The 25,269-nt window shown below is 41.6% G+C and overlaps 1 protein-coding gene across 1 annotated transcript; it reads left to right on the forward strand.

Annotated features, from left to right (window-relative positions):
- The first annotated feature begins 9,342 nt into the window (after positions 1-9,342).
- On the forward strand, positions 9,343-11,602 carry LOC124171634. Its single transcript, XM_046550837.1, has 2 exons — positions 9,343-10,860; positions 11,367-11,602. The coding sequence occupies exon 1, from the start codon at positions 9,859-9,861 to the stop codon at positions 10,774-10,776; it is 918 nt and encodes a 305-aa protein (XP_046406793.1). The 5' UTR covers positions 9,343-9,858; the 3' UTR covers positions 10,777-10,860; positions 11,367-11,602.
- The last annotated feature ends 13,667 nt before the right edge of the window (positions 11,603-25,269 follow it).

Raw genomic sequence — 25,269 nt, forward strand, 5'->3', positions numbered from 1 at the left:
TTAGCCGAATTTAGTGTTTTTCCGTGGTCAATATCGCAGCGTGAAAAACGAGCAATGAAAAATTACGACGATCTTTTCAAATGTCGATGTTTCTTCTTCGTAAGTAAGCATTCAAATGTTATGTGCATAGAATAACAGAGGCCTCAGACGAATCTGCCCAGACGTCTGCAGCGTAGTTTTTGGTCAAGGTATCCGGGAGCCTTAAAGGGAGACCGTCGCGCCCTGAACAGTTCACTTCAAAGACAAAAGAAAATTGTCATTCAAAGGTTGGTAGGTGAAACTCAATGAACAGAAATCGCTCTAATCGTTAGTGAGAATGTATTCCATATGAAATACAATGCTGGGTCAAAAATATTTATCAGAAAATAAAGGCCTAACCGTTCCTCTGTTTCATTAATGCATGTTAGCTTTATAGTGCGGAAACAAAGACGCTTAACGAGGGAATAATAGGCAGGTTTGGGATGTGGGTGTGAAGAAGAATTTAGAAGGTGAATTGGAGGAAGAGGAACGACGAAGAGCTGGACATGGTGGGTGAGGAGAGACAGCTTCTAGATGAGATAGGGAGGCGATAGAAAGAGGGTGTGGATGGAGCGAGTGCTGAGCGGAGAGGGGATGTTGAAGAGCGATTTAGAGGAGGAGGAAGAGAATAGCACATATAGATAGAATGAAAGGGAGTAGGCCTTACTGTGGATTGAAGAGGGAAATCTAAATTGAAAGGGGAGACAGGTTGGGCTAACTCGCAAAGCGCTCCATATAAATCCACCTTGACCGGTAAAATTCTTCAAAGATAAGAGTATATATTCTTATGGACGACGGCTTTCGTGAGAGACATGCGCCTTGTTTTTTGAGGTGGTATAAGTGAATAATAATTTATGAAAAAGTTTTTGTAGATAACGCGTATTATTTAAAGGAAAAACGACATCGTGTTTTATAGCGTGTTTAGGCACCATCCGTTGACAAATAAAAAGGAGATGCTCCAACGAAATTCCACCTTGCTTTAATTTCAGTCCTTCACAGCTCGGGAAAAACGAATTCCCTAACCTATGCGTTCGGCAAAACATTTCTCTCATTTCATCGTACATGTTCGACCTGACAATGGAGTGAGAGTCTAATATCGTGTTCTCCCTGTCGGTCCGAAAGATATCTATTCTCATTTCCTTTAGCAAAGGAAGCCTATCGCGCAGCCTTGAATTTTATAGCGGCCCCAGCGTAATTCTAATAGCTTATGTGTAACGCTATCTGTACGCCCGAAGCAGTTTTTGACGAGTCGCGCGGCTTTCCATAATATTTAATTAAGATCACGGATCTAGTCTCTCTGCGCCGGATTCCATTCGCTCGCTGCATGCTTCAACGTGTGGACAAACGAGTGCGTAATATACCCCTCTTCTTTCACTTTTCCGTCCGAAAATCTTTCCGCAACACGCTTGACGAATCATGCGTAGAGATACGTGAAAATCGTACTTTCATTTTTATTTTATCGCACTTCTTATCCGCGCCCACTTGCAGTTCGCGAGCCCCAGCCAATTAGCAGCTGGCCAGTCGCTTACATGCTTTAAGCGGCGAGTGTCGGCGGAGCATGCGCAAAAACTGTACGAATTTTACCGTCGATAAGGTTAATTTGCGTAAAAATATCATAAAATTCCAGTCATCGCATCTATGCCGCATTTGTTTGCGCACATCGCATCTGTATCGCATTTATCGCATTTGCGATTTTCACGCATCTCTAATCATGGGTTTCTTTATGTTCCCTCAGAAAAGAGAGTAAAGAAAATGTTCCGTACGTATTTTTACGTGCTCCCCAACAAAGGTGAAGGGGAAAAAATAAGGAAATCTTCATGAAATGATCGGGGAGGAATCAGAAATCGCGGGTTGCCGAGGAATGCTGAGTGAGGCCTCTAAGTGAATGTAATGTAGAGTGTAGCTGGGGCGGGGTAAGAGGGGAGGGAAGCGGTCGAGAGGGGGGATGCATGAGGTAACGGGAGGGGAGGCCTCACATGAATACTAACCCCACTCCCCCTCTTTCGGTGACGTGAAAGCGCGCAGACAAGCAAGGCAGACAGCTGGGGACCAAAGAAAGGCGACGAAGGCAGAATTAGCGCATACGAAATTCTAGTGAGGAGGCTATCACGCAAACCGCTATACGTCAGAGGCTCCTCAAACGATGACGAAAAAAGATGACGAAAAGGGTGGACCAAAATGTGTGACTTGATGAGCTTAAGGGGACGCCCCCTCGACCGACGGCATCTTTAATTTTTTGGTGACGTAATCCTCATTGAACACTCGCATCTTGAACTTTTCAAGGTATAGTAAGATAACGTTAGGAAAAAGTATCCATTTTGCTGACGGGCCCCGTCTGATAAGCTTGCGAGACTCATTTGATTGAACTCCATGCTATCAGGGAATAGATGGTAAGGTTTCTTACTCCCATTCCATTAGTGTTTATTACTAGAGCGCGGAAAAAAAGTCTTTCGACTTTTTGTAAAAGTGGGACTTTTGTGGTTTTAAATACAAATCTTCACCAATCTCACAAAATAAAACCGTTTTTAATGACTTAATTAGAGACTTTTTGGGACGTTTTTGCTGTGGCGGGACTTTTTCGATTATAAGCGACTTTTCTGGGACTTTTAATGGAAAATACCTGCCTAAGTTAATATTTGGCTGTTGTGATCACACTTGTTCAACTTTGTGTCGGACAAATCTTGTTTTTTTTATGCGGTGAATACACGGAGTAGATATTTACCCTAAAATGTAAGCTACTAACAATTGCTAATGCGGAATTTTATTAATATCTTCGGAAACTGCAATGAATTCTTTCGATTACTCCACCGTTCATGAAGAAAAAGTGCAGTGCTTCGACTCGAAGGTGGTTTGGATATATGAGGGCTCACCACGTACTTATCCAATTGCATGTTAAATTCACATAGTTTCTTTCCCTGGGCCACCTCACCCTTTTTTTGCTAAGGGTGTCCAAAGACTTCACAAAGGGACATTATGAACCAACTTATTTGAACCCGAGTGGTCTGCTGACAAGGGGACCCCGCTACACCTTATGCTAGCACTCTGCTTTTTTGCAGGAGATTAGTGGAAAAAAGATACAAATATATGAAAGGTTATCTAGAATTTCCGACGAAGTGACTGTCTCACGTTGAGTGTAGATGGTTACGAAATGAGCCTACATTGTAGAGAGGCAAACAATTCGCTCTTGGCACTCGGTCGAAGAGGAAAAATGAAGGCTCAACAAGGACTGGTGAATGCATACACATTGCATGAACACAATTCTATATATTCGAGTAAGCCGCGTAAGTTTCAGTCATTTTCTGTGGTCCCCAAGCGTCGCAAGACCATCGTCCGCTCGTTTGTGCAGCTCAGCCCAAGAAAATTTACAAGGTGAAAGGACAGGCGTCTTCAGAAGCCAAGCTGACTGCGTATGCTTCACTATGCAAGTACCTGCAAGTACTGAGCAACAGTATTTACTGCAATGCTTGTGAAAAAACCGTGAGTATCAATACAACTTTTGTATCTGACGACTTTAATAATTATAATTATTATCTTAAGAATTTTTTGGCATTCCCGAATAAGTCAAAATTGTGAGATAAACCTTTAACTGTACATTTTGTGTGTTTTTAATTAGGTATAATTCTTTATAAAAATACAAAGACCTTTTTTGAGCTATGCTGAATAATTAACTTTAAAAGTAATTCTTATGATAATTTATCTTTCTCATTATTTTTCAAGATATCATCGGACAAAAAGTCACATGAGAAACAGCATATTGACAGCTTATTGCATCTATCTCAAGTGAAATTAAAGGAGATTGTGAGCTTACAGAGTTCACGACAGAGCCAGCTATCATTTGCAGCCACCGGCGATGAGTTTGCTTTGGACTTGTGCGAGATATTTGTGGCTTTGAACATTCCTACTCACAAATCAAAACACCCTCTATTCACATCGTTTATGGGTAAATATTTAAGAAGGACAGTGCAGGCTCTTCACAGAGTATGCGAAGAAATTCGCAGAAGATTTCCCACTGCAAATAAGCGGGTATCTACCATTAAGAAGGTAGGTACTTGCCGTTAATAAAACTAAAAATAAATTTTCCAATATGTTACTGCAGAACTAATATTTAATATTTTCCTAGGTATTTTTGAAAGCACCATCGCGCATGGAAATATACAAAACATTTTTCTGTGATCTGCCATTGCCTCCGGATCCAGTCCTCACAAAATTTGGAACATGGCCGGAAGCTTGCGTGTTCAATGCACAACATTTCGAGAAAATTAAGAATGTAAGTAATTATTTGCAGATATGATTTTAACTGATGAATCAATTTCATTATATGAAATAGAATTCCTGCAATTTTGCAAAGTTAAAAATAACTATAACTGCACGTTCTAAATTAAAGAGGAAAACTGTATTTTAATTTTTTACTTCAGGTTATACAGAATATTGACCCTGAAGACGATGCAGAATATATAGAAAATGCTCGAGAACTCTTAGAAGATAGCACACTCCCACTGGAAATTATATGCATTTCAGCATCCTTCGGGTTTTTGGTAGAAAAAATCAAAAAATTTTGAATCTTCCATCCTGAGCCTCAGTGATTCGGTGTGACAATAATGGATGTGAAGAAGAAACTTGAATGTGTAAAGTGCAAACAAGCCGTAAGTGTTAATGGCAAATCGTGCAAAGTTTTGGATAAAAACGAAGGCTTCAAGTTAATGACTGGTAGGTATAGCTCAGATTCTCAACAGAGAGGTCAAGGGGCAGACAACTAATGTTTTACAAAAACTCACCTTAAGTGAGGGGGCTACGCTGCGATATGCTCCTATTACAACATGTGAAGTTGAGCGATCGTTTTCGACGTATAAACTTATTTTCACCGAACGTCGCACAACATTTACCATGGAAAACATAGAAAAATACCTTATCTGTCACTACTTAAATAATGTTTTGGCAATACAACTCAAAGTGAATGAAAATACGTTTTTTTCCTTTATTTTATATCATGCAATTATTAAATAAATTCTGTTATACATAGCCTGTAATTTGACTTTAATTTCCCTATTTTAAAATAAAGATAGATATTGATCAGCTAAAATAATTACAGGGGTCAACTATATTCTTAAACAGTTGCTGATCATCAAAGAAAGCGTAATTCAGAATTAAAAAAAATATTTTGTAAATTATGGTGATCTCCTGTCTTAGAAGTCCATAAAATAACACGCAAACCCACGAATCCGCCTCTCTACCCTCTTTTCTCCATCAATTAAGTTAAATTCAGTCACTTTCTCTTGGAAAAAACTCAGACTTTTAAAGAGACTTTTTTCTAAAATATTACGTCTATTATAATCTAACGACTTTTTAGGCGACTTTTTTCGAAAAATTGGAGACTTTTTTTCCGCACTCTATTTATTACGTAACACCATCACGTGGAACTCCCTTCGTCTAGCTCTTACCCTTCGACCCATCTGGCATGGGTAGCCCTACCGGAAATAATTCAGAATTATAATTTAGAAATATTTAGAATCATTTAGAAATAAAAACTAAACTGGTGTAAGGATCACCTCTGTCAGCTCGGCTTCCGTTTTCACCTTCCTGCGCCCCATCCCAACTATTACCCACTCCACCTCTAGCATCTGAGCTAGTAAGCATATCAGATACCTACACCTCTTCCTTCCTTCTATTTCCTCACCCCCTTCCCCGAGTCATCACATTCTTCATTTCCACGGGAGCGCATTGTTTCCTCTCTCCCATGCGAAGCCTACCATGGGGAACTGCAAAGACAAGCACTGCGGCAGGGGGAGGGGTGCGCCGAGAGAGAGCTGCGAGGAGACAGCGCGTGGCAGTGGCAGTAGTTATTGTATCGTCGCTGAGAGTGATCACAATAAAAAACCTGTAAAGAGTGTCTCTGAGTTTCCTTCACAGAATCCCTGCCAAATCGGTGTTGATTCCCCTTTTGAGTGATCAGGGGTCTTACACTGGTGTCAGAAGTGGGATTTGGCAAATTTTGTGAGGAAACTCAAAGACGAGATGGCGGGGAGAGTGAGCCTTGGGGGACAGGAGATGGAATTACAACAGGCCATCACGGAATTGAACGAGAAACTCCTTGAGCTGAGCGTGGATAATGAAAGGCTCCGACGGGCAGGGGCAGCCACGGGAGAGGAAGGGGGAAGGAAGAATTTTGGCCTGCTTTCGGCTGTCGAGGCTTTTTCTGGGAGAGCGGGGGAGTCGGTTGCGGCCTTCCTCGACAAGATTGAACGCGCGGCTGATCTGGGGTGTCTCTCCGACGGCGACAGACTCAGCGCAACAGTGCTGAAACTGAATGGAGAGGCTGCGGAGTTTTACCGCAGCAAGGAGGAATGCCGGGGGGCCGAGACTTTCGAGGAGTTGAAGGCGCAACTCCTCCTGAGGTACCGGACGAAAAGAAGTACTCGTTTCTTCCGGGAGCTGTTGACTAACATGAGGAGGGGCCCCCAGGAGGACCTAGAGGCCTTCGCTGACCGAGTACGAAAGGTCAACAGCCAGACGTTTGACGCCACTGGCTCCGTAGAGCATGCCGCCGCGACGCGGTATGAGGCAGATCAGCGCGCCCTCGACGCCTTCCTAAATGGCCTGTCGGGGGAGGTGGGCAGGCAGTGCCGGTTGGCGTCGCCCCAAAGTTTTGAGGAGGCTGTCGAGGCCGCCATCAGGATTGAAGAGGTAGAAAGGCGCCCAGCACGGGAGGAACCAGCGAATCGTCACGTCTTCCGGACCCCGAGAGAAGGGAAGTGCTATAACTGCGGGGAGACCGGACACATGGCGAGGGAGTGCCGCAATCCGAGGCGGTGCTTCAATTGCAGAGGCGTGGACCACATTGCCCGGGAATGCAGACCAAGGCGCCAGGCGGGGTTAAACGACAGCGGGGCCGGCAACGCCGCCAATTCCGGCCCCTACTAGATGTCTTCCTCCCGAGGGTGGAGAGGGGCGGAGGACCCACGGACCTGGTGGCGAGGGTGAGCGTCGAGGGAAAGATGGCCAGGTTTCTTTGCGACACTGGCGCCCAGGTATCTCTCGTGTGCAGTAATGTGTGCGGATTGAAGGGCGTGAAAAGGTCTCCTTATCGTGTGAAGGGAATTACTGGTGATGTGGTGAAGAGTGTAGGGGAGAAGGACGTAGAATTTTTAGTTAAGGGATTTCGGTATGTATGCCGTATGCAAGTAGTGGACGAGGTAGGTGGGTACGATGGGATTTTAGGTTTAGATTTTCTAGAAAGATTTGATTGTTGTATAGACGTTACACGGGGAACCCTTTCTATAGGGAAGGATACGTGGTATTTGAGGGATGGACACAAGGAAGAAGTTAGCGTGGGGCGGCTGAAGCGAGCGAGAGAGTGGTGTGGCGCGGAATTCCCTATCCGGTTGGTAGAAACAGAAATTTTGCCGGGAAAGTGCGAAAAACTATTTAACTTTAAGGTCCCTGATTTGAATGTCCCAGCCGGCACAGATGTTTTAGTCGAATCGAAGTTTGGTGATTTAGAGGGGTGTGTTGTTGCGAGGACTATATCGAGAGTGAATAAAAACCGGGAAATTGTGGTGAGGGTGGCTAATCTTAATGCAGGAGAAGTAACTTTAAGAAAGGGAACAATATTAGCCTCCGCCACCGAATGGGAGGACATTAAAGTAGAGGCAAAAGACGATCGGGGGCCGCGAGTGCATGCTGTGAGATGTTGTGAAGAAAAAATTAATTTTTCAGAAAAGTTGAGCCATCTAAATGACCAGGAACGCGAAAGTTTGGTGCCGATTCTCGAGGAGTACGAGGATTTGTTTTCTCGTAAGGGCCTCCCACCGCCGACGAAATTAGTATCACACCATATTCCAATAGCTGATGAGAAACCAATTTATAAAAAAGCGTACCGAACACCGTACCATCAGAGGGAAATAGTGGAGAGGTTGGTGCAAGAACAACTAGAAGCAGGTGTCATAGTGCCGAGCGTTAGCCCTTGGGCCGCCCCAATTGTTGTTGTGCCAAAAAAGTCGGCGGATGGAAGCGCATCGTATAGGTTTTGTGTGGACTACAGAGCGTTGAATGCAATTACTATTCCTGATGTATACCCCCTCCCAAACATAGTGGAAACTTTAGATTATCTCGGGAACTGCCGCTATTTTACCACCATGGACCTGACGAGCGGGTACCATCAGATCCCAATGGACCAGGAGTCCCGACCTAAGACGGCATTTAATACGGAAGGGGGGCATTATGAATATACGAGGATGCCTTTTGGCTTGCGAAACGCGCCGGCGAGCTTCCAGCGTCTTATGGATAGTGTCCTCCGCGGGCTTAAGCCAGCGCATTGCCTTGTGTATTTAGACGACGTGGTCGTTTTTAGTTCCACGATCGAAGAGCACGCGAAGCGATTGGGAGGCGTTTTAGAGAGGTTGAGGGTGGCTGGATTGACCTTAAAGTATGATAAATGTCACTTTGCTCATGACAAAGTTAATTATTTGGGTCATGTTATTACTAAAGATGGGATTTTTCCCGATCCGGCGAAGCTCTCGGCGGTGAGCGAATATCCCTCTCCAACTTGCACGAAAGAATTGCAGTCCTATTTGGGTTTGGCTAATTACTACAGAAGATTCGTGAGAGGTTATGCTTGCATAGCAAAACCTTTAACGAGATTGTTGAAGAAGGGAGTTACTTTCAGTTGGACGAATGACTGTGAAGAGGCAATGCAAAAGCTTAAGACCGCGTTGACTAGTAGCCCAATTTTAGTTTATCCTGACTTTAGTAAACCTTTTATTGTTTCCACAGATGCCTCGAATTACGCCCTCGGGGCAGTTCTTTCGCAGGAGATAAACGGAGAGGAACACCCCATTGCCTTTGCCTCTAGACAATTAAATAACGCGGAAACTAATTATTCAGCGACGGAAAAAGAACTTCTTGGAGTCGTATGGGCTGTAGGCCATTTTAAATGTTATTTGTTTGGTAGGAGATTTAAAATTGTGACGGATCATGCAGCCCTTAAGTGGTTGTTTAGCCTTAAGGACCCTAATAGCCGTTTAGTGAGATGGACATTGAAATTAAGCGAGTTTGACTATGAGGTCGTTCACAAGCCAGGGAAGCTTCATTCGAATGCTGATGCATTAAGTCGGAAGGTGCGGACGGTTGAAATAGGACCGTATGACAACTTAATTGATTGTCAGAATTCGGACGCTGAGTGTAAAAAATTACGCACTCAGGAGGGGTTCCTGGTAAAAGGGGGAGTTTTGTACAAGGAGACCAATGGTGGACAAAGAATAGTGGTTCCCGAAGTGTTGAGAAAAGGGATACTACAAAACTTTCACGATCATCCGTTATCTTGTCACTTGGGGGTTCGACCAACATTGGAAAGGGTACGATCGCGGTATTGGTGGCGCGGAGTAACAAAGGATGTGAAGGAAGTGTTGAAGGGTTGTGTTGCGTGCAATCGCCGCAGCCCTTATGGGAAAACGAGGGCACCTGTGCAGGAGTTACCCTCATCAGATAGGCCGTTTGATTTCGTTTCGTTGGATACTGTTGGCCCTCTTCCATGCAGTGACCAGGGTAATAAATATATTCTTTCCATCATTGATAATTTTTCCCGCTATCTTGAGATGGTCCCATTACCGGACCAAAGGGCGGAGACAATTGCCTCAGCATTCGTAAGGAAGTGGGTCTTGAGATTCGGAGTACCAGATAAAGTCTTGACAGACCAAGGTGCGAATTATATGTCCGAATTTTTCAAAAATGTTTGTGAGCTGTTGCAAATTTCCAAACTTCGTACGTCCCCTTACCATCCCCAGTCCAACGGCAAGGTGGAGAGAGTACACAGAACTATTGCAGGTATTATTAGCCATTATGTAAATGAAAAAAAATACAGATTGGGATGTCTGGTTGCCTTATGCTGTCACGGCATATGATACAAGCACCCATCGGAGTACCGGTTATTCCCCCCATGAAATTGTTTTTGGATGTACCATGCGTTCGCCCTTTGAGTGCTATAATTCGGAAATAGGAGAGTTTAATGACGTGTATCTTCGAGAGTTGAAAGAGAGATTGGAGACAATGTGGGAGAAATGTAGAGTTAATGACGAGCGGAGCCGGCACGAGAGGGCCGCAGTATATAATCGAGGCACGAAGGACGTAAAGTATGAGCGTGGTCAATATGTATATTTAAGTGATCAGTGCATAAAGACAGGGGGCGCGAAGAAGTTCCATTACCCATGGAAGGGCCCTTACCTGGTGACGGAAGTAATATCCCCTTGCAATGTGCGGATACAGCTCCCCTATAGGTCCCTTCTAGTGCACAAAAATCGCTTGAAATTACATATAGGGAATCCGCCTAGTAGTGGATTCTTTCATCGTGGAGAACGCCGGCGAGGAAGGCCCCGGAAACCCACCCCTCCCGAATCAGCAAAATTATTGCCAGTAGATGTGATCGGAAGCAAGCCCCCCCACAATACTTTGCCCTCCTCTTCCCCCGGAACCACCCCCCCTCGACCCCATTTAGAAGAAGAATCGAGCGAAGAGGTAACAGAAGAGACTTCACTGCAGGAAGGCACGGAGGAATCTTGCGACGAGGCGACGAGCGACGGAGAGGAAGGCCGAACAGCTGAGCCACAGAGAAGTCCTTATCTCCTGAGGTCCCGACCTATCCCTACGTCTCCAGAGCCGTTGGGATTACGAGAGGTCGATCCCCGTCCTTCAACGGAGTCGCCTAGTGCCCCAGATAGCGAAGGTGAAGCGCAGCCGCTGCCTTATCAGCTGCGGCCGCGGAAGTGAGGAGAGCAAAGGATAGTCAGTGAGAGTGAACGAAGAGAATTGAGGCAAAATGTGTGGGGTGGTGCTGTGCGTGGTAATTTTGATGTGGGTGCTTCTCATCGCATGGCACTATTTGTATTTTGAAAAATTAACCCCTTGTGAAGTTGTGGAAGGACTAGAGTAACTGTGTGACTTGGTTATAATTTTGTTTTGGACTCCATTGGAATTTTCGTATGCAATGAAAAGGAGGGAGTGAGAGTGATTGTGGGTTTGGGTTGGTGGTACAAATGAAGTACAAAGATGCATCAGCAATTTGTGTGATTTTTGTGTCCATGTTTTAAAATTTATTGCTTTGATGTTGTTTAGTTGGGAAATAATGATTTTTTTTTATTATATGGGTTTGGGTTGATGGTATAAGTGAAGTACAAAGATGTATTAGAAATTTGTGTGATTTTGTGTTCTGGTTTTAAATTTTATTGTTTTTATGTTGTCTAGTTGGGGAATAATGATTTTTTTTTAAATGTGAATTGATACTTGGTAGAGGTAGCACCTTTGGTGGGGATTATTTTATTGCTTCGCAGGGTTTGTTGCATTTTTTTTATTTTTCACAGGTTCGACATTTAGTCCACTGACTAAATGCCGTTTGAAAGGGGGAGTGATGTAAGGATCACCTCTGTCAGCTCGGCTTCCGTTTTCACCTTCCTGCGCCCCATCCCAACTATTACCCACTCCACCTCTAGCATCTGAGCTAGTAAGCATATCAGATACCTACACCTCTTCCTTCCTTCTATTTCCTCACCCCCTTCCCCGAATCATCACATTCTTCATTTCCACGGGAGCGCATTGTTTCCTCTCTCCCATGCGAAGCCTACCATGGGGAACTGCAAAGACAAGCACTGCGGCAGGGGGAGGGGTGCGCCGAGAGAGAGCTGCGAGGAGACAGCGCGTGGCAGTGGCAGTAGTTATTGTATCGTCGCTGAGAGTGATCACAATAAAAAACCTGTAAAGAGTGTCTCTGAGTTTCCTTCACAGAATCCCTGCCAAATCGGTGTTGATTCCCCTTTTGAGTGATCAGGGGTCTTACACTGGCATATTATTTTATGGACCCTTTTACTCAAGAAGGAAGATGACTCAACACACTTTCTGATGAGACTGAGGTACCTATTAAGTAAATTATTATAATGTATATATCAATTTGGTCTTACAATACCTTCAAATGATCTTCAAAACTGAATATCATCGATAGGTAAGAGTCAGGAGCAGCCTTGAACCATTTATTCCGTATGCCTTGTGCATAAGGCACGGGAATGAATATCTTCTCCTGGCTTTTGTTTCGACGTCGAGATGAAATTTGGAACAAAAATCATTTATTGTTCTATTTTGAAATCATGTTTTCCGTACTAGCCGACATTTTTAGGAAGCAAACTCCACAGATTCCCGGAAACTCTCGCCGCGCTAGAGGCGACGGAATACAGCGATACTCCACTGGTGACTACTGTCTTGTGACGTCACATCTCAATCAAGATGGAAGCACTTTGTTTCAGCGCAACATGAAATTTTCCGACTTTCAAAACGTTTTAAAGTGCATACCCCAGATGCAGGAAATAAAAGTGCCGATACTAATGTTTCTTTTTTAGGCTAAACTTTCAAATTCAGCGATAAAAAAAATTAGTGCACTTCCCTATTGACAGTAAGGCCTATTCCCATTCTTTCTATTTATAAAAAAAACTTTTCTCCTCCGCTCACCCAGCATCTCTCAATCGTGGTACCCTTCCCACCCCGTATTGGACCCAACCAAACCCTGTCTCCTCATCTCCAAGGTAGGTTTACAGACAAACGCACCATTCCCACAATTCCTGATACTCCTCACAGAATTTGAACGGTAGCTTTTCACGCGATCACATCCTTCCACTCTGCGAATTCCAAGCCTCCTTCCATCCCATCCAAATATTTCATTCTCTTTATCTCCTACATGGCCAGAGATCTTCCTTCTGAAGTTATAACTAATGCTTTCCCGGCGAATATGGTCAAAAAAGGGCTTCCATTCGGGTTATCTCTTTCACCATGCCGCCACGACGCGACGCTTCGGAACCCGAGTCGCGTTCCATCAGACGAGATAAGCCCTGATGATGGATCGCGACTCGGGTTCCGAAACGTCGCCGACGAAACCGACGCGTCGGTCGAATGGAGACTGATAACCCGGCTAGAGGCCCGAATAGCCTTTTTTTTACCTCCTACTGTTAGTTATTCCGGCATACCCTCCATCCAACCTCCACGCCCTCGACAGTTTGGTATTGTATTTGGAGGAGACAACCGACAGCTTAGGTCATTTGGTCCATGAGGGAAGGGTAGGTAAGGAAGGGTGGAGAGAAACCCGGCGTCGGCATCAGCCTACTCTTAAAGAAAGGCACCAAGGGGACCACGGCTTTACGACCCATCCGACGGACGGAGTGTTGCGCTTTACCCTCTTCATCTTTTTTCCAAATGTTTCCTTTCCTTTCCCATCACTTCCAGTACCTTTGTAATTGCCACCTTCCCGCTCACGTTTTGTCTCCAAAACTCAACCTATCACCTCCATCTTCCCCAATCGAAAGCGAAACATTTCCAATTAAACGGTAGGACTCGTAAAAATGTTCATTTCGCGAAAACAAAATTACATGTAAACGTAGCAGGAGTGATTCTCCGGAAATCCTTTACCGTGGGAGCGTTTGGAATAATTTCAAAATAGCTTTTTCACAACGGTCTGCATTAAGATATTGCAATTATTTATATTCATCAGCCCGCGAACAGCACTAATTGGCCTTCATGTCGGAGGGCTGGAATGAATAACGGCGGACGGCCGAAAATTTCCACGTCCTGGTAATAGGGAACCTACCACGGTGGGACACGAGCCAGAACTTATCGTCATTTTGACAGACGAGGACAGTACCCTGCCGCCTATGTAGAAAAAACAACGTTTCAATTATTTTAAAGGCTCCAGCGTCAGAATTTTCACGCCAGTGGTTGGTTTTAAACTGCAAGTTTTCGTTTATTTTTTTAATCTCTTATTCGGCAATCTTGTAATTTATGTTTTGTAGCTATACTTTAAACTTCTCTTTTATACCCTTTGTTAACATGTAACATTTTCACTATAAATTGATATAAATGCTGTATGTGATCAACTTAGATAAATAAATACCTTTCTAAAGGACAAATGAAATAATATTGACATAAAATGGCGGAGAAGAGTCTCTTCACGCTTGAATAATTTCTTCATAGAATGAACAACGCAAAAACATCCAGGGGGAGAGGACGCCGCTGTCATTTCAATAAAATATAATTCTCCCACATCAAGCTTAAATCCATTAGCGCTTATCGATCGAATGACAAAGCGCTTGCTCGGTTTAACTCGCCCAACTAGGGCTTCCTTTTTCATTCCGTAAATAGCCGCAAGGTGAAAAGGTGGCACTTAATTAAATTTACTTAAAGGCTTATGGCCAGATAGAATTCATACTTGTTATTGTTGGTCTTGTTATTCTACTAGGTATTGTTGGAATGTTTCCATTTTTATTCCAGTTGGCCTGGAATCGCAAACTCTCTATCCTACTAGTAATGAACATTAAGAGACTAAATTAAATGAAACCTCGGGAGTTGTAAAGTAGGGTATCGACAGGGATAGAGAAGAAAATGTCGTTAGTACGTACAGACATGTAAAGCTCTGGCGAACGTTACATATGGTTGATATCCAGTGTGTTCAAGGCAAGTTCCATACAGCACAAATATAATCAATACTTACTAATCGTATAAGGCCAGAAAAACTATATCCTTTACAGAAATGCCAACACTGGAGCTCGACTATTGAAACGCCAGCGATGAAAACTGCACCAATACAAATGTTATAGCCAAAAGGCCCTCAGTAAATTCCCAGATAAACTATTTCATACATACGCAGTTATTTCCATATTAACCGAGGGAACAGATTTGTTATTGAGTTGCAATAAACAAAGCTGTCATCTCACCACAACAGTACCTATCGACTCCCTTGAAATGAGGAGGGGCAAATAATTCATGCATCATTCTAGCCTGAGTAGACTCGTAACGAATAAAATGTAAGTCGTGCGTCACAAGTAATGTTTTGACAACTTATTGCAAAGAAATCACATGCATATTTAAAAACAAGCAGGGAAACAAATATCTTATTGAATTCAAGGAATTAAAACGATTCAAACGAAAAAATTACACCTTAAATACGAATTGATCTTTTCTCATCGCCATTCCGCGAATAATACATTCAGATACAAGAAGCAGGATGCGGTAAGCAACGCCAGCGGCGAGGGCGAAAGGATATCCCCGCGGACCCGCACCGGTGACGTCCGCTGGGATTACAAACGGATGCTTAAAATATACATAGTTCTTTCTAAAGCTTCCACATTCTTCTATCGACAGCCTACTTGGAAACCGCACTTACCGATCAAATAAAAGCAAAGTCTACATTGACCTGCTACTAAATAACTCTATACTCAACTGCCACACTTTCCTTCATACACATACTACTTAACTTCCGTATCCAACAATCAAATAAATGAGTAATCTATAACGGCATGTTTCATTATGAAAAAGCCAAATAAATACCCGCCATTTTGATAAGCCTTGCCATTTGGCGTATGATGATTGCCATTAACACGGAAAATGGACAAACTATGATGGAAAAACTAAACGAAACGATCGAAATTAATTTAATTCGTTCAATCCAGAAAAAGGTAATAATAGGAATCGTATTCCATGCTTGCATCACTGATTTATTTGCCTTAAACCAGGGTTTATATTGTAATGGTACTTACTCAGCGCTTTAAATTTTCCTTGCGAACAAATCTTGAAAGCAATATTTTGTTTCAAATAACTTTTCTCAGTACTATACTTTTTGTCGGCCACGGTGGCGGCGGGGTTAAGTACTTGCCTGCCAGATCGAATGTCGCGGGTTCGAGTTCCGCCTTGGTAGATTGCCCCTACCCATGGAATGAACCCAGTGTGTGTAAATCGTCGTTTCATTTTATTTCCTCCGATGGAAAAGGCCTTAAATGAGCTGTTTTCGGGGCGATGAAAATAAATAAATATACCAATATCTCTTTTCCACTCTGAACATAAAATTTAAGAACATTCGACATTCCTCTGCTGATGACAAGAAAAATGAAAAAAACCTATTTCGTCATTCAATTGCCAAATTGGTCAATAATGATGCCATTAATGTTGGTTTACAGAGCACCAATATCTTTATTCAAATATTTTTTTAACGTTTAAAGTTAATCTTACTAACTCTTTGAGTTAACAAAACGAATACGGAAGTAACAAAACGCAAGGTACAATCACAATAGTTCACTAATTGTAAGTCAATTTTTTGGGCATTTCAGCTATAAAATATCAAGGAAAAAAACCACAACATAAGTGATCCAAGGACACTTTTCTTTGATCATGCATATTCGGCAACTGAGCATCCAGTGACTCGTACAACAAATTAAAGGTTCAATACAGTGGCGTAACTATGGGGGGCAATGAGGACATAGATCCCCCACCCCCCAAAAGCCTCAGTGAAATAAAAAAAAATAATTGAATACATTTTCCAGTTATGACACGTAATAAATGCATCTGCTTAAAGGAAATCTTTAGCGCCAAAATTATGTAAAATTTCATTTACAGGCATGTCATTTCTCAAAAATTTGCCGTTACCCCATCCTCACCCCACCTCCCGTCGCTAATACTGGCCATCCAATCCCCCCCCCCCTTCAAGGATTCCTTGTTACGCCACTGGTACAAAATTTGCATAAATTAAAAAATTTATCCATAATTAAGATGCTTACTTGGATAAATCATCATTCAACAAAGAAAACAGCTGATTATGGGTTAAACACTCTGTAAAAACTGAAAAATTAATCGCCAAGTCCCTTATAAAACATCGTTATTTTAATACTGCTTAAATACAGAATTATGCACTAAATTAATATACACTACAGTACGAGATTGCTACATAACACGATAATGGCAATTCCAAGAGTATATCTCCTCGGAAGGATGGGAAGACAGGAAAGGGTGTTCCGCAAAACCCTCCACGCTACCTTCGCCGAGAGAACACCTTAAATAATAATCTCCCATTTGTCATCTCCGCAATTTTATTGACCGACTCTCGCCACCCAGCTAAATATGCAGATGGCGATGTCTGTCTCCGCACGCATCTCAACTCACTCTCTCTCTCTCTCTCTCTCTCTTTCTCTCCCTCTCCTCATTGCGCATGCGCAATAGGTCTGGTTCAAAAACCGGCGAGCCAAGTGGCGCAAGCAGAAGAGGGAGCGTGCGACCACGCCCCCCGGGGGCGGCGTCGCACGGTGGTCCGGATCGCGAAAAGTTAGATAAAAATCAGATTTTCGTTGGATGTCTTTAAAAATTGATCCCTACAGGTTTTTTGGCAAGCTATTTTCATTTCTGCTGTTATTTTTACGAAAAAACTATTATTTTATGCGATATCGTGGAACTTAAACTTATCAACTGGCTAATTGTAGATAGATAAACGGTTATCATGATAAATTTATGTAAATAAATGATAAGTAGTTTCATAGAATGAGTTAATGATCTTTCAAAATAGTCAATAAACAAAGAAACGGCTAATAGTAGGATTTTTGGGTGCATTGACTTACGTTAAAGAGGTGCGATTTCCAGGTTTCGTGAGATTCTTCTCTATTGACTAAAAAGTAATTATTAAATAAGTGTCAAAATAGTATTTAAGTGACTCTTTTATTCTCATAAAATCATGGTTAATTCCTCATAAATTTACAATAATGTATTTTAGTTGTTGAGCATCAGATTCTTCTGAATCCAACCCATCCTCCTCTTCGCATTCACTCGAAGAATTTTGCGACTCTTGCAAGACCAAGAGATCACGTACCTCCTGCGGAAGATCTTTAAGACCCCGGCATTTGTTTAGTTCAGTTCCTAATGTGCTAATAAAAGGATCCGATGTTAGGATCAGTCTCCGGAAAATATCCTCATTAGTGTGAAGTCGAGATATTTTTCTCATGTTATGCTCTTGATATATTCTAATGTCTATACTACGAGATTCCTGGGCTTTCTCCGACAGATCTTCAATAGGAAGAAGAGCCGACTTAATGGCATCTGCACCATGTATTAACACTCTGTGCACTGTGGGTGGCATGTAAAACCAACCATAATGTCTCACAATATTCTCCGCTGTATCCATACAGAACTTATTAAATTTTACTGGATAAATCAAAACTCCGCAAGATAAAGACATTAAAACTGTTGAGAATTGAAAGATTAACTCTTCCTCTACTCCTGAAAATTAATTAACTATGTCATTTCATCTGAAAGGTGCTGCATAAAGCAGTAATAAAAAGATGTTTTATTGCAACAATGAAAAGAAAGCAATCAAAAACATTGATCCTCACCAGTTATTTCAGCCGATAGGCGACAATTTTTGAAGAAAGGCTGTGTTTCCATCACTGAATATACCATATTTTGGCTTCGGGACATCAACTAAAAGGCCCATTCTCTTTTTTAATTCGTAGGTACCGATTAAAAAATAATAATACTAGAACAATATCCCAGGGGACCCCATATCACCATTAGAATACAAGGAAAATACGAACCAGAGGTGCTTTGAAGGTTGCGAAATTCAACATCAAGGAAATCAACAATTTTGTCCAACCAAGTGCAATAAGGTGGTTTCCTATTATTTTTTTATTACCTAAATCGAAAGATTATTACTCCTGGAGTACGTATTTCACGCTTTAAGATTTTTAAATGACGATATCTATTTTTCGCGATTAAATGAAAAGTGACAAATTTCAAAAAGTAGGAAAGTCCGTGCGACGCATTTCTGGTTCCCCCTCCCGCCTTGTGAGATGACCCTGATCGAGGCTCTGAGCGCTGATAGGACGCAGGATGCTAGGGAGTCCAAATGCATGCTGCATGCTGGTGATTGATCACCCCCTGCCAAACACCCTAGAGGTGGCTCGCAGGGTATTGAGTAAATGTAGATGATGCTAGAGGGTAGCTGAGTACTTTGCTGGCTGGTAGCGCTTGGCTTAAAAAAGTTTATTAATACCTTATCAAACGAAGAAAACTTTCCGACCTTAGCCAGTTTTAATAGGTGATTATTAAGACATGTTTCCCTGAGCTCTGTGCCTCATGCATGCATTGGTAACCTCAGACGATGTATACCTCCTATCCTCTCGTGTAGAATCTAGGTCCCTGTGACGTCACGTGGAGTGGAATCGCATGGGCGCCAATCTGGCCTTTTTCAAATGAGGATAAAATTTGACCCTTGCCATTCGTCTAAACCGGTATTTCAAAAACCAAATAATTTGTGTATTATGAATACACTAATAGTGGGTAACGAATCGCAATCAATGCCTTTCGTTTTCTTTGATGCAGGAAACTACCCTATTCCTCTTCAAAAAAGAAGAGTTTGATCGCGAACTAGCTCGCCATCTTCTCTCGTAGGAATAAAAAAAAAATATGTTTAAAAAATTATTAACCCTTTAACAGCGGAGTTTTTTTCGGAGTTTTATTTTGTTTTTCGGTAAAAAACTGTTTAATTACTGCCCAAGCATTCACATAAACACTTTGTTTTAAAATTCTGTTGAGTCGTTCTTGCCAGAGGGGGTGTGCCAATATGGGCACGCTAGCCGTTCCGGCCACCGGTCTGCATTCTGCCGAAAAATCTCTCGAACCATCATAGTTCTCATTTTTATTGCGCAATACGCCATATATTGTTGCATATACCTATAATACCTCTTTTATTTGGCAATTTGAAGTAATTTCAAATCATTATAATATATTTTTTCGGTTTAAAGATTTTTTTTTTGGCTGTCCAAAGAACTTAACAGTAAAAAACTCAGATTTGAAAACAGTTATTGAATAAAAAAACACGTTATCAATGAGTTTATTAACAAAATTATTCCTATATTGCTGGTAGAGTCTTTGAATGCTATAAATTGGATTTTCAATAGCCAAGTATGATAAAATTTCATTGACGGCGAAGACCTCTGCACTTAGCATATTCTGAGCGCGCGCAGGAAGAATATTCTTCATAAGAACATCGGCGTTAATGAAACGGGACAAATTGGTTATCACTGCCATCATACCTTATGTCATCAGACTTTCTATGATTGGTTGCACTTGATCGGGAATGTTAAATACGACCGCCAGGTCTGGGAAAGGTACATCTTCGTTACAAAAATGCTCTTGCAATTACTTGTGCAATCTCTCGCCTAAAGGCTTACTGCGGTATATTTGAACCATTACTTTCCGTACAGATCCAGGCATTTACAATGACAGCATCGAGGAGATAGCTTCATGTGGACCATCACCATTTTTTCCTCTGATAACATTCCTGTACCTGTTGATATTTTGATCCGTGAGATCAGTTCCGCCCATCTAAATATTGTAGCTAGAGACCACTGCCGGCTGCCTAACTTGTACCATTTTTGAGGTAACGCTTGGGAATCTCGTCATCTTTGTGAGCAGGTGTACACATTGGCAAGGTGACGTGACTGTCACTACCAAATAGTCATTCTAGGTACCTAACAACAACAATATTCCCTTTTTTCTTCCGTGCGAAAGCATGGGAGCAGCGGGGCGGTTCAATGGTTGCTTGTTAACTTTCGTCTTGATTGTCACCTTGCGACTTACAACCAGGGATTGGACTTAATTGGAAAAGTTGATAACGAGTTCAATGTGGTCGATGTGATCAAGGTTCAATCTCCTTTTTATTGTTTCAAAGTTTTATACGCGATACAAAGCGCGTCACCATGAGCTTCATCATTTTATTTATCAAGCATCCTTTCCCCTTCCACCATGCCCTAGATTTTAGGGTATGTATACGAGTGGTAGAAAATAGCCCTATCATTCTTCATACTAGGTAGTTGAGCAAAGTATAACGCAAGCACCATGAATAAAAGTGTTGAATAGTATAAAATGAATTTTTTGTGCTAAAAATTAATGGAAATATTACAAAAAAAATACAGCAAAAAATACTGAAGTCGTTAAAATCGAGAGACATAAGAAAAAATGAATTATTGACAAAAACTTAGCGTTTTACATCGAAATTATTTGATAACAGACCCAATAACGACGTTTGTAGCGAAGGACACCCGCCAAAAAAGACACCCCCGGCTACCGGCTAGCGTGCCCATATGGGATCACTCAAAAATATATTCAAATTCCTTGTCTCATACGAAACATATCACAATTCTGGCAAAAGAAACCGAAGTTGACAACATTCATTATGAGGATAAGATTAAATACTTAGCCGAGTATAAAAAATAAAAAGGAAAAAAATTGCATTTACTGAAGACACTTCGCTATATTTTCTCTTTTGCCTCCTCGAACAGAGTGAGTAAGAATATCTATCATTCCACAGTCAACTGCAGGTACAAATGTTGGCCGTAAGCACACGAACCGAATAAATTAATACATTGTAATCATTCTTGGCGAAAACAGCATGCTCTATAATGTTTGGGTCGGAATTTATACGAAATTCTTTAGACCACTGCAGCTGTGCCCATATGGGCACGCTAGCCGTTCAAGGGTTAAGCTCAAGTTTTGCCTCCTCATCTCCGTGTATTCTGAAACAACTCTCTAGATATGCATTCAAATTCCTTTTTCGAGAATCCATGGTTTTCTCATTTTTCTCCAGCATTTTTTCGTGCAGTTTACGCCGCGTAAATGCCCATGACATTGCGAGATGCCCATGCGAGATCACTGTAAATCACAATAACTGTAGCCAAAACAGTACTTCGCAATTAGTGATGGGTATGTGTTCACATCGACAGAAAAGTTGAAACTGAAGGGGACCAAAATGTTACGACCGGAATTTGGATGGGCTTTAAAAGAGGAGTAATATTTACCCATGGAAATTTGGGTATTCCCCTGGATAACCTGTTGGGGTAGGGTTGGAATCCGTAAAGAAAATGTGAAATGTTTGGATTTTGAGCGAAAATGCATACTAGCGGCATGCGGCTAGCGGCGGACCTGCAATAAAATCCGTCCAAAAGGAAGCGGGTGAAGGGTAAAGACCTCATCTATTAACACGTGCAGCTTCACTTGCAAGCCAGACAGCCCCTAGAAAAGCAATAAACTCAAGTTGGGTGGAGCGTCATGTGGCAAAATAGCAAAATGACAAAAGATGGCAAAATGTCCCGACTAAAGACCCCTTCCCACTTCCCTGAGGTCCCACACGTGTTCGGGTAACGGGTCTCTTGCCCCTCCGGATTGAAAGAAAGAGAAGGCGGTTGTGGGTTTCCCTGGTAGCAGTGCATGTAGCCTGTCGTATTTACTTCAAAATATGTATTACCAAATGCTATTGAAGTCGTTCTGAGAAGCGATCGACGAAAATATTTTATCTCCTCTCCCAGCGTCCCAACTTAACCTAATTCAAATTGTTCCGAAATTATTCTACTCGTCCACACACAGGTAAAGTTTGGAGGATTACAAAGTATAAAATAGGTTTTAAAAATTCTCAAATTCTTATTTTTGTGATTCTGACCCATGAAGCATTGGGAGACGCAATTTACCATGTGCCTACTCTGCGCTGATGCTAGCGTGTCGAAGCTCACGTCTACTGCGGCTAGGAACATAAATCGCTGTTATTCGCTGACTCGCACAGATTTGCAGCTGATTTCTTTACTAATATAATTATAATACTGTATTTTATTGTCACAGTTAGGCACGTATAATTGAAAATTAGACGCGCCGGAAGGAAAATGAGCCACAAAACATCCTTATAAAATACAATCAATACAACCACCTAAAAATCACACTCAAGTAATTAGTTCAGGCTTATATTCGTCGGAGTGTGCGGTATTCATAATTAAAATAACTTTATTTCAGTCCATAAAAATTCCATAGAATCACCTAATACGGTTAAAAGGTGAAACGAATATGACGAATGCGGGTTTTTAGTTGATTATCACGTCCCTTTCATGCTCTTAGGATACATCTGCCACAAGTACAGGTCAGTGGGTCTAGAACAAATAGTCATTATATAAAGCATGCGGCCAGTTGACCATTTGAAATTGTTCTAAAAAAATTAAGTTTATCACCCATTTCATTAAAATGAAAAATTTCAAAATCAAAATCACTAAAATATTTAAAATTAAAGACATTTTCAACGAACTAATAACTACCTCCTCCGCCCACATAAAAGTTTCTGTGCTCTTTGCTTTCGTATTTAAATTTTCTTCCCGTTAGACCAATATACACCACACTACCATCATTGCAAAAAATACTTTGTACTCGCAATTTTTATCCTCATCCACATTCTGTGATTATAATAAATTTTTTTGGACAAAAACCAAGTAAATTTAATACGATATCCTAACGCCACGTCGATGGGAAAGCCATTTAGATGCTCGTAGTAATTTACGGTTTTCAAATGAAACCTCAAGAGCCACACAATCAGTCACTCCGCCTCCTAGACGACGAATATCTTTTCGATAGAAGGGTGGAATTTACATTCCCGCCTGGGCCCATGTACATCCGAAATTACCTCCCCAAGATTCCTCGGAAATTTTTGGACCAGCACAGTTCCCACTCCCCATGCGACGCAGTTCTTAATCATAATAATATACTTACTCTACGCCAGGATGTACGGTATAAGCACTAAAACTTTCAATAAGATAGCGCAAGAATTATGCGACCAATACGCCACGATAATGCAAACACGACCAGTTGAAGGGGAGGGAAACGTCTTCTAAACAAAATCCGGCTTGCTGATTAACACCACTCGAGGAAGTGGACCAGTTCTCGCTGTCAAAGGATATTTCATTTCTGAGGACGAATGTTCGCGCACGTGCTTAAGACACGAATGCACTCGCAGCTAATCTGGCGCCTATGAGCGCTCTGACAGCGCACTCTTTGGCCGGGCTCCAATATCTCTCCCGCAAGAAATGAGAAGACGGTGAACGCACGTGATCAGCAATTTAAAGCGAGGCGTCTCGAGGAGCGCCCAACTAACTTCACGGTCACCTACCCAAAGGGAGCCAGCCACTGCCCCACATTCGCCCGACAAATGAAAACTTTTCCAAAACCCTCTTGTTTGACGGTCAATTATTTCCTCGATGAAATATGCAGGCTTCTCCCCATGCCAGGAGAGTTTCTCCCACGCCTTCTGAAGTGCCATATCAAAACAGCGAGCATTTTGGAGAATATTTGACGATGCATACAGCATTGGCGGCCTCGGATCCAGCCAACTTATTTCCTAGCCTTTTCCGCAGAACGAGGGTTCGAGCCCCAAGAGGGAAACATTTTTATACTTTGGGTATAGGCATTCATTGGCAAGGCTCAAATATACTGTTTTCGGGTGCAGGTAGACATTGAAAATTAATTAAGGGAAAAAGTTTCAATTACGTCGACTTAGAGATAAGAAAAGAAAATTTAGCACACAAAAAAATGGCTTTTTTTCGAAATATAACAAACAGAACATTAGCAACCGGAGCACGTCAAACCAATAGTTTCATCCTCTATAATTGTACTCGCGAGGGATAGGTGCTAATAACGAGATGCAATTAAATATATTTTCAAATCGTATTACATATTTGCTATTTGGTCGGTCTGAGAAGGACGCTAATTTGACAGTCACACCTTTATCATAAGGTAGATCCGCATAGATTCATACTTCTACATTTTCCGTGGTAACGAAGGTCCAAAGACAATCAGTACTGCAACATTTAGTACAAGCATTTAAGAATAAACAGAGGCCTTAAAATTCTATTGCCAATCATTGATAAAATATGTCAATTTATTCTATTAAAAACAATCATTGAAAAAAAAAATAACAAAATTTTAAGTCACTATTTGTTTCTATAAATTGCCAGACCAATTTCGTGAAATGAGTTGATTGTAATAGCGTCTATTGCGGCACTATGAATAGGCAATTACAGTTTAGTGAACGCATTCACGTGTTATGCATATGTTCCTTTTTTAGATCATTCAAACCAAATTCCGCCAAGCCTTGGACAAAATTGACTCTTGTGGTTAACAATATCAAGAAAATTTGGAAAAGCGTCTTAATTTCATTATAAAATGAAAAATACATAAATGAATAGATTACAATCAACTATTTTCCTAAAAGCTTTTAATAGATTTTCTTTTTTCTCTTATCTTAACCTTTTTTAATTAATAATCAAAAATTCCTGTAGTATAGGTCATATATCATTAAATCATAAAAACAACAAATAGATATTTTTTGACCATTGACCAAAGTTATGAAGAAATCAGTAAGAAATAAAGAGCAAAACTTGTCCTCATCTTAATGCTATTATGAGATAAGACACAAAAATCCGTGAATGAATGATCATGCGAGTAAGTCAGGGTCACAGACATAAAAAAGTGAACTTGATGACGACGCCTATGATCTTCCCGTAGAGTAAATGATATTTTCAAGTCGATTGGAATACTCGACGAAGCCAAAGTCTCCAAAGCCGTCCCTGCAAAGGAGTATGTACAGCCAAGCGCGTTATTGGA

This window comes from Ischnura elegans, chromosome X, assembly GCF_921293095.1.
Source record: "Ischnura elegans chromosome X, ioIscEleg1.1, whole genome shotgun sequence".
Classification (NCBI taxonomy): Eukaryota; Metazoa; Arthropoda; class Insecta; order Odonata; family Coenagrionidae; genus Ischnura; species Ischnura elegans.

Bases quoted from the DNA above. Each gene is read 5' to 3' on its own strand.
- LOC124171634 (XM_046550837.1), top strand. From the start codon at position 9,859: ATGAAAAAAAATACAGATTGGGATGTCTGGTTGCCTTATGCTGTCACG.